The following is a 9,526-nucleotide window of genomic DNA, read 5'->3' on the forward strand; positions in this document are numbered from 1 at the left end:
GAGAGTTGCCTCAGGAGCCCCGAATCTCTTTCTTCCCCTTGATGTGGGGGTCTGTAGCAGACCCCTACCATCAAATCCCTTTCTCCTTGCCCCCCATGTAGCCTAACCCACAATCCTTCTACCTCCTCATCCTTGGATTCCGTCTTGATGAGGGTTGACGTATATTGCTCACTGACATAGAGCGCAACCCCTCCCCCTTTCTTCCCCACCCTGTCCTTTCTGTACAATCTATAGCCCTCAATATGTACTGCCCAGTCGTGGGATGAATCCCACCAGGTTTCCGTTAGCCCCACTAAGTCATAGGTGTAGTGAAGATATGCAAGTCCATTCCCAGCCATAAAGGTGGACTAACTGACATAAATTTTGCCAACCTCCGCTTGCAAATGAACCTAAACTTCCGCAGAGCCCCGCAAGGCTGGAGAGTTTTGGAACTTGATCCTGGAGTCCACTCAGTCCTTGTGGGATGCACAGGACCCAGAAAGCTTTCAGTGGGAGTGAGCAGGTAAAATGAGGATCCTGCTGGATGATCCAGTGGATGAACCATAATGCCAGGAGTTTAAAAGGTGCTCAGATCAGAGGTCCAACCCATGACAAAGAGGGTGTTGCTCTGACATCTTCCTCTCCCTCCTGGTTCTGGATTTAAGCAAGTGACAGATGTCTTGCTTCTTCAGGATGCATTATTCACCCAGACACCAGGAGCATGGTGTACGAGTGTCTGACTCAAAATAAGCCCTTCACAAGACAGAACATTATGAAAACCAGGACACAGGAAATAGCATCGTAGATCCCTGAGGAAAAAAACCTTCATGTTGAGAGCAAGTAACCACACCATGGGGTGAAGAGCAGGCCTCAAGTGGTGCACATGAGTATAGCAGCATTTCCCATTCCTCTCACAAAGTGACACAGCCTCTTCTCCACATTTGCCAGTAGAAAATGTTGCTGCCCTGGCAGTGTTTGCAGACTTAGATGACTAACGGATGTAGCCTTACGTGCTGGACATGGTAACCATATACTTGTTTTCGCAACAGAACGTTAGAAACTCTGACGCTAGATTTGTGTCAGCAAGGATGGCTTTGTGATGGTGAAGTAAGACAGAACAGGTAAGAGTTGAGAAGGGGATATTGCAGACCAACAAGGGAAAAGAAAAGTCTTCCCACTTAGAAATGGCAGTTTCACAAGGACAGTCAATCTTTATTAATGGTCATCTCCCTAGATTATGGGAAAACTTGTCTGAACTGGTTTCCAAAGGTCAGGGAACCACGACAATACAGTAACAGCGGCTTCTGCTGCTTGTTAGGCAAGCATGAAAGTGAAGTGTGTGCGCGAACCACAGGGAGCAGAGCAGTGAACATGCTCAGCTCCCTAGCTGCTACTACTCAGTGACTTGTTATAAAGAATGACCTTACTTTCTTCAATCTGCCTTTCAAAAAACAAGGTGTGCATCTCAATCCAGGGCACATTGTATGCAGGACATTACAGTACAGAGGGTTGCCTGGAAGCTAAATGGGAAAGCACAGGGACCTAGATTAGGGATCTGCTGCCAGTGTGCGTCATCCTTCCCTGTGTCAGAACTTCCTAGTAAGAGTGTGGGCGAGAATGGCACTTTGCTGTCCCTGGCAGCCAGACAGAAAAATGTTAAGCATATAGCTTATGCTCTGGGTACAATAAATAAAAGTCAATCTGTAGATCTGATTTCTGTCCCTTTTATCAGTGGTCTAACCCATTCAAGTACCCATATCCCAGGTAATGGGAAGAAGAATTAAGGGAAAGCAATTTATTAATTATCCTATTCCTATGGAATATGTTTAAGTCTTGCAAATTAAACTGATGAGGACTATGGAAAAACTTGTCCTTAAGAAAATGATTTGTCACTGTTTACTTAAGAACTGCTGGCAGAGGCTGAGTCAGACTGCTGTGCAAGCTGTCAGGCAAACACTCCTATAAGTCTATAGGGTGAGGTGCACTCAAGCCTTAAAAAGAAAGTTTCAGAAAAAAATGGCCAAGTATTTTTTTTCCTTCAGTAGCACCTGGCTTTATAAGACCCTCGCCACGCTGTAAATTTGGCAGCATAAATACGTAACTAGGTCACTGCAAATCTCCAGAGTACAAAAGAACCACAATCTGTGAGTGGAGTTTATTGTAGTTTCTATCAGGGCTAAGTTTCATCAGTGCAAAGCTCTAGTCCATACTTACAGTTTACAGCAGGGATGTCAAACTCATTTGGGTCATATGGGCCAAATCTGGACTGCAGAGTTTTCCATGGGCTGGACAACTCATGAGCAGCAGTATTCCCCATGGCTGTTGAAGCTGCTACTTCAGTGCCGCTCTGAAACCCCAGGAGGTAATGCCACTGCTGCTCCCCCTGCCCCCTTTTCCCCTGAGCTGATCTATGCTGGGGCAACTAAAAAGCCTGATTTAACAGTGTTAACTCCCTGAGTTCCAGAGCCATGCCCAAACAGCAGCTCCAGAAGCTGGAGCGATTAAACACTGCTGGTGCAGGAGCTCCAGCACTCATGGCAATGAGCCCTGCTGGCTGTATGTTTGACACCCCTGGTTAACACCAATGCAGCTGTGCCAATGACTGACTGTCATTAGCTAGAATGAGAGCCAATTCTGAATCCGGGCAAAGGAGGCAACATATTCAGCTTCTCTCGCTTTCACCTTATTTTCTTACAGGAGCAAATCTGAGTTTCAGTGAAGGTTTTCACTGTTGGAGAGGAAAAGCCTAGCAGAACGATGGTGCAAAGTAATCACAGGGAAAATGGAGGCAAGGAGTGATGACCCATTTCTAAAGAAATTCCTCTCCTGTTAACAACCAGGACAAGTCTCTGGAGACAATGGACAAAATGGTTCTCTTCAAGAGGAGGAATTACTACTCTCTGCCTGGATATCCTGGCTATTCATATCTAAAATTTAAGCAAAATATTCTAGTCAGGGAAGAGAAGTGGGAGTAACTCCCACCTTCTTCCTCCTCCTGGCTACAACAGAGCAAAACTGAGGCAACAGTGGGAGAAAGAAATTATAACCTTGCCTTACTTCAGAAAATTTTGCAATGTTGCCAGTACTCTTGGCTGTTTTATGATACAAGAAAAAATATCCCATACCAGACACCTGTTACATCCCAAGTTCTTTTTCCACCCAGGAATGAGAGCTGAAACAGGCAAGTAACGGGATTTCAGAATAAGGCTTGGCTGCATTCCCTAGAATACTGGAATATTTTTTAAAAATATTTTACCTTTATAAAAGTAGCATTTTTTCCCTGAACAGTGGTTTTAGCTGTTATCTGGAGCTGCTGGCATACAGGTATCAGCTTGTCAATCTCCAACAGAAGCAAAGGCTTGTCATCATCTTCTAGCTGAAATACAGTTCAGGACATTAGAGCCATTCAGCATCACAAAGAATCACCTACATGTCAGAGATAAAATGACCATAGACTTCTAAGCAAGCACAAGTAATAATGTGAGGAAGCAAATAATTACTTTACAGATCATATATTACCTGATTAGAAAAGGCATGGAGAGTTGAAACAAGCTTTGTGGCCTCTGTAGCAAAAATCTGACATGGAACAAAGTGGAACAAAAATAACAGAGTTATTTTTACAAACACAGTGAAAGTTTCAAGAACAGAGTACTACTTAGCACAAGACATATGGGAAGCAAAATGCTAGAAAATAAAAGGATAGGGAAATTTTCTGTCACTTTAGTAACGCGTAAAATTATACACATTGGCTTGCATTCTGTAGTGAGTTTTGCAATGACAAGGTAGGTTTCGAATTGACATTCACTGATACATTTTAAAAGCTCTCTCTGTGATGATTCAGAGCATACACAAAGAGCAATGTCTTTTTAACTCAGAGGTTCCCAACTCTTTTTGTGCTGCAGCCCTCTGCAAAAATGTGATGGACACCTATCTTCCTTGTCCCCTTATACTGTTCTTGGTGCCGCAGCCCCCCATCCCAAAAATCTTCCCTTGCTTGGTTTCTCATCTTTTCTTTCTAATGTTTAAGCTCTTCTGCTTCTCTCCTCCTGCACCAAAAGACAACAACTGCAACTGTTTAGGGCAGGGCAGAACATGCCCTGCCCTAAACAGGGGCAGCTCAGCTGAGTTGGGAGCTGTGCTCCCAACTCAGCTGAGCAGCACACAGCAGAAGCCTAGTGCTTGAACTTGCAGAGAGAAGGCAAGGTTTTTGAATGAGGCAATATATTCAGCTTCTTTCGCCCCCACCCATAATTTTCTTTGTCCCTGCCTCCCTGCAAGTAAAGGCAAGAGTAATAAAGAAGATGGTTTTAATAAATCTATTAATTGTAACAAACAAGAATTCCTTGGCAACCTCATTTGTACTAAATCTGACACTTACACTGTCAACTCAATTTTTTCATTTTAGAATGTCAACGTTTTATGAATGCTGCATTAATATTCTAGTAGTAGACCCTCCCAGCTAGTATCTGAACAAGAGGTGCCTGTACATGAGCATGGAGCCTGCTCCGACATGCTGTAATTACAGTGCATTGGAGCAGACTTGGTTAGCAGTCTGCTGGAGCGTGGTAATTACCACGCTCCAGCAGCCTTCTGCGTCCTATATAACAACATCCCCATGCTTCAAAATGGCAGCAGGGGCACTTTAACTAAATCAAATGAGCTTTAGTTCAAGCACCCCAGCCACCATTTTGAAGTGCGGGGATGCTGATACATGAGATGCTGTGGTGCTTATTAGAGTGGCTCTTGGAGCCATTCTAATTAAAGCATTATCCCCAACCACAACCTCCGGGGCATGTGTAAAAAGTGCCCAAGAAAGTTGGTATTCGAGAAAAATACTGCTTTACAGTGTCTGTGAACTTTTAATGATAAACATTCCAGTTACATAACTTTAAATTGCTCTACAATTTTGATGTTAAGTAGTGTAATTACAAACTGATCACTGATAGCATCTCAGACAATTTACTAACTCCTATTTTCTCACCTCTGCTTGATGAAATAAATCCTGAGTAGTTTTCAGCAGCCCTTCTCCTCTGAAAGTAACAACAGATACATAGGATTAAGTAGCAGATGAAATTATGCCACCGTGTCTGGTCCTGTACGAAATGCATGTATGTAGATCAATGGCAGTAGAGGACTTGTCATTTTCAAATATTTAATATTTCCTCCTATTAAAATGTTGCCAAAATTAGCTATTACATAGAGTCAATCTGGTTATTTGCTTCAAGTAAATATTCTCTTAAATATATAACATCTACATTAATGCAACATCTGAGTTAAATATTTAACAAAAAAGGTCAGGGAAAGCAAAAGTTAACAATTTTCATAATATTAACATTGGACAGTGAACTCCATACAACTGCATGGCCTTGGAATTGTCAAACAGTGATGCTCTTACCCAGAGTAAGCACCTGTCCAAATCCAATGTAAACAATGCTCATTAAGTACACCACCCTGTCAATGCTGTGTTATTACCCATCTCAAATCTCTGCTCATTTTCATAGAATCATAGAAAGTTAGTGTTGGAAGGGACCTCACAAGGTCATCTAGTCCAACCCTTACTCAAAGCAGGACCATCCCCAGCTAGATCATCCCAGTCAAAACTTTGCCTAGCCAGGTCTTGAAAACCTCCAAGGATGGAGATTCCACCACCTCTCTGGGTAACCTGTTCCGGTGTTTTACTACCCTCCTAGTAGAAAATTCTTCCTAATATCTAACCTAAACTTCCCTTGCTGCAACTTGAGACCATTGCTCCTTGTTCCATCATCTGTCACTGCTGAGAACAGTCCAGCTCCATCCTCTTTTGAACTCCCCTTCAGATGGTTGAAGGCTGCTATTAAATCCCCCCTCAGTCTTCTCTTCTCTATAGTGTAAGCCCAGTTCCCTCAACCTCTCATAAGTCATGAGCCCCAGCCCTCACCATTTTTGTTGCCCTCCACTGGACTCTCTCCGATTTGTCCACATGCTTTCTGTAGTGAGGGGCCCAAAACTAAACACAGTACTCCAGATGTGGCCTCACCAGTGCTGAATATAGGAAAATAATCACTTTCCTGGACCTGCTGGCAACACACCTACCAACGCAGCCCAGTATGCCATTAGTCTTTTTGGTAACAAGGGCACACTGCTGGCTCATATTCAGCTTATTGTCCACTGTAACCCCCAGGCCCTTTTCTGCAGAGCTGCTGCCCAGCCAGCCTGCCCCCAGCCTGTACTGGTGCATGGGATTGTTCTGTCCTCAGTGCAGGACATGAGATTCCTTTTGGCCCAATTTGTCAAGGTCACTGAATCCTAGCCCTATCCTCCAGCATATCTACTGCTCCCCCCATTCTGGTGTCATCTGCAAACTTGCTGAGGGTGCATTTTCACAGCTTCTAGTACTCAATTTTAAGGCTGTTTATAGAAACCTTGCAAATGACAGGAAAGAACAACCCTGAGAATTATTAGATCTCCCCATTTTCAAGGCTTTTAACAGTATCCCTTTGAGAGGCGCCTCTCCACCTTTTTTAACACAGTGAAGCAGAGTATAATTACACTACAAAGGAGACAGTGAAGCGTAAAATTTTCTGTGCACTTAACCAATATGCAGATAACTGATATGTGATATAGTGGAAGCAATGAACAAGAAATTAGGACTGTAACTTATATAGTTAAATGAGACACACAGCCAACAGCATAAATAGAGCACAACATTTATGTTTTTGATAGTCTAGTTGATTTCTGCTTGTTCCAAATGTTTCAGTGTTTGTCAGTCCACCCCCAATACTTCCCACCACCACTTGAAAGGGAAATTATATTTAAATACCCTTTAGAATGTAAAGTTTGGAAGGATTTTTGTTTGTATTTTGATCAGCAAGCAGAAACTTAAGATGTTAAAAAAGTGGTTTCAATATTTAAATGGCAGAGAAACCTTTTCTCCTACAACACCCCAGCTGAAGCAATCAATTCTGTGCCGAGATGCTTATGCACGAAATAAAAAATTGTTATAAAAGCCCTTAATTGTAGCTTTTACTACTGTGACTGCTGGAATATAGCTATATTAAGATTTTAATGAAGGAAAAAAGGAAGTTATTTACCAGTAACTGGAGTTAATCAAGATGTATTGCCTATATGCACATTCTTGCTTCTGGACAAGCTCAGTCCCTGTATGCCTGATGTCAATTTTTTTGCCTTAGCAGCATGTTAACATGTGCTCTGCCCTAACCCCTAGTACTCCCCGGCACACAGCCCACCAAAGGGATAAAGGGCAGTGTGCTCTTTCTACTCCTCTTAACTGCAAAGAGAAGACTGAATGCAGGCTTCTGATATGTACGGGGACAATTCATGTTAAAGAAGTTCAGTTTCTCTTTTGAGTAACTCCACATTCAGAGTCTCACTTATGGGTGATTCTATAGCAGTGTCCCAACAGTGGGTCTGAGAGCTGCCTAAGGATATTTATTTTGAATAATGAATGGAGAACAGCTGCAAATGCAATACCACTTCCTGAAGCCTCCAACACAGCTTCAGTGTGCTGTGAAAAGCAACAGCTAGAAAGCCTAAGAATTTCCCTCCTTACACACATACCCCAGAGACCTCCTAGAATACCTCTCAGAGACCATGAGAAGAGCTCTTCAGGCCACAGGAGGTAGAAGTTGGAGGCCCATGCTCAGAAGCAGGAGAATGAAGCAGAGTTCCACAACCAGCTTCATTAAGAAAGAAGAATAAGAAAGGTGGGATCGATTTTTGGGGGGCATAGGATGAAAAGGGAGCTTTGACTCCTTAATCAAGGTATGTGATGCATGAAATTGTTTGCAGTGTTCAGGTTGCAGCATGGAGTGGAAGGCATTTGGTTATCTCATGCTTTGGCCTTTTGCTCATCACCATTCATGGTGGTTGTGCATGAAGGTTGTTCCTGAAGTTTAAGAAGAAGCTAGACAAACATTTGTCTAGAATGATTTTGGTAGAGCTGATCCTGCCCTGAGCAACAAGTCAGCCTAGAAGGCCTCCTGAGGTTCTTCCAACCCTACTTTTCTATGATTGCATGATGTTTGGTGAAGGTATGGATTGGATCCCATGTGGTTGCTTTGCAGAGACCATTTATGGAGCCATTGCAGAGAGGGCTCTGGGTGCAGCTTGAGCTCAAATGACTAGTAACACAGCTCCATTTTAGTGGCCTCATAACACAACTTTACACGGCTCAAGATCCAATAAGACAACCTCTCAGCTGAAACTGTCTTGCTTTTAGATATTTGTTGTGTCTAAAAAGAGCTGTGGGGACTTATAGAGGGTCAGCCCTGTGTAAGTAATAGGCTAAAAGCCCTTCCACAATAAGCAAATGCAAGGAATCTTTTGCCTGAGAAGAATGGGGCTTTGGGAAGAGACTGGCAGAGTGTTCTGCGGACTGAGGTAGAATAGAAAATCTTTAACAAAAACTTTGGATGTATCCTTAAAGCTAGTCTAGGATACGTGGAATAATGGACTTTTCCCGAGGGACAGCTCTTGAGTGGCATTAACTGCAAAACTTGGTACATCTAGTGAAGCCCCTCCTGCAGATGGTGATGTCCCTAACCTTATTCTAACAGCAGCTTTAGCTGCAAATAGGTTTATTCTCAGATAACCCCATTCTGCAAACAATGAATGAAGAACCGCATTTTTTATCTTTTTGTGATGAATAGAAATAAAAATGTAATAAACAACTCTTGCTTGTGGAAGATTGGTGCCCTACTGTTGGTTTACGTAAGAAATGGAGGTGGCATTGTTTGCCATGGCCCTGAATACACCAAAGGAAGGCTATGCAAAGGGAGAAACTCTGCTTCCTTGCCTCTGGAGATGCAGTCAGTCATGCACAGGTCCACTGAGATGGCCTTTGTGAAGAACCTTGGAGACACCCAAAAGGAGGACCACATAGTTGTAACAGTCCTGCCCCCCAGACCATGAAGACACTGTCTGTGTGAATGTCATATAGTTATGGAAATAACATCCTTTAAATTAAGTGATATAACCCATTCTCTTGATGCAAAGATGGAATGGTTGTTGCTAGGGTAACCACTGTGAAGTTGAGCTTGCAAATATGCACAGTTAACTTTCTTAGGTCCGAGAGTGATCACCTCTCACTTTTAGAACCAGGAAATAACTGCTGTGGATTGCCTTCCTATTAGAGGTGCACCGATACATCTGTCCGATTCAGACTGGTACTGATATAAAGAAAACTGGCTGTGTTGGATATCAGCACGATGGGGCCGATAATTTGGCCAAAAACTGCCCGTGATATGCACAGCCACAGCACAGCACTCAGGCAGCAAGGAGGACAGCCGGCAACTTGGAGAACTGCCTCCAGCTGGTAAGTCTGTTGTGGTGGAAGGGGAAGGGGGAGGGCAGGGGCGTGGTGGGGGAAAGATAAATGCCCCCACAGTGAGGGAGGGGGTTAGCCAGAGCCTCAGCTTGTGGTGGGGGAGGAGAGGCAGCTCCCGCTGCTGCGTGCACCCAGGGCACCGGGGGCTGGGGGTAGGGTGGGGAGCAGCCAGGGCTGCTCCTGGCTTTTCACAGCAGGGGCTGGGCTCAGAGTGGGTGCTGG

General features: G+C 43.7%; 1 protein-coding gene across 1 annotated transcript in view; it reads right to left on the reverse strand.

Annotated features, from left to right (window-relative positions):
- CTNNAL1 (catenin alpha like 1) overlaps nucleotides 1-9,526 on the reverse strand; it is a 124,120-nt gene that overhangs the window by 8,085 nt on the left and 106,509 nt on the right. Inside the window, exons 15-17 of the mRNA XM_025201482.1 lie at nucleotides 4,961-5,009; nucleotides 3,499-3,555; nucleotides 3,236-3,355 (exon numbers count right to left, since the gene is read on the reverse strand). Coding sequence (XP_025057267.1) covers nucleotides 3,236-3,355; nucleotides 3,499-3,555; nucleotides 4,961-5,009 — 226 coding nt within the window. The remainder of the gene's footprint in view (nucleotides 1-3,235; nucleotides 3,356-3,498; nucleotides 3,556-4,960; nucleotides 5,010-9,526) is intronic.

Source organism: Alligator sinensis, unplaced genomic scaffold (assembly GCF_000455745.1).
Source record: "Alligator sinensis unplaced genomic scaffold, ASM45574v1 scaffold386_1, whole genome shotgun sequence".
Classification (NCBI taxonomy): Eukaryota; Metazoa; Chordata; order Crocodylia; family Alligatoridae; genus Alligator; species Alligator sinensis.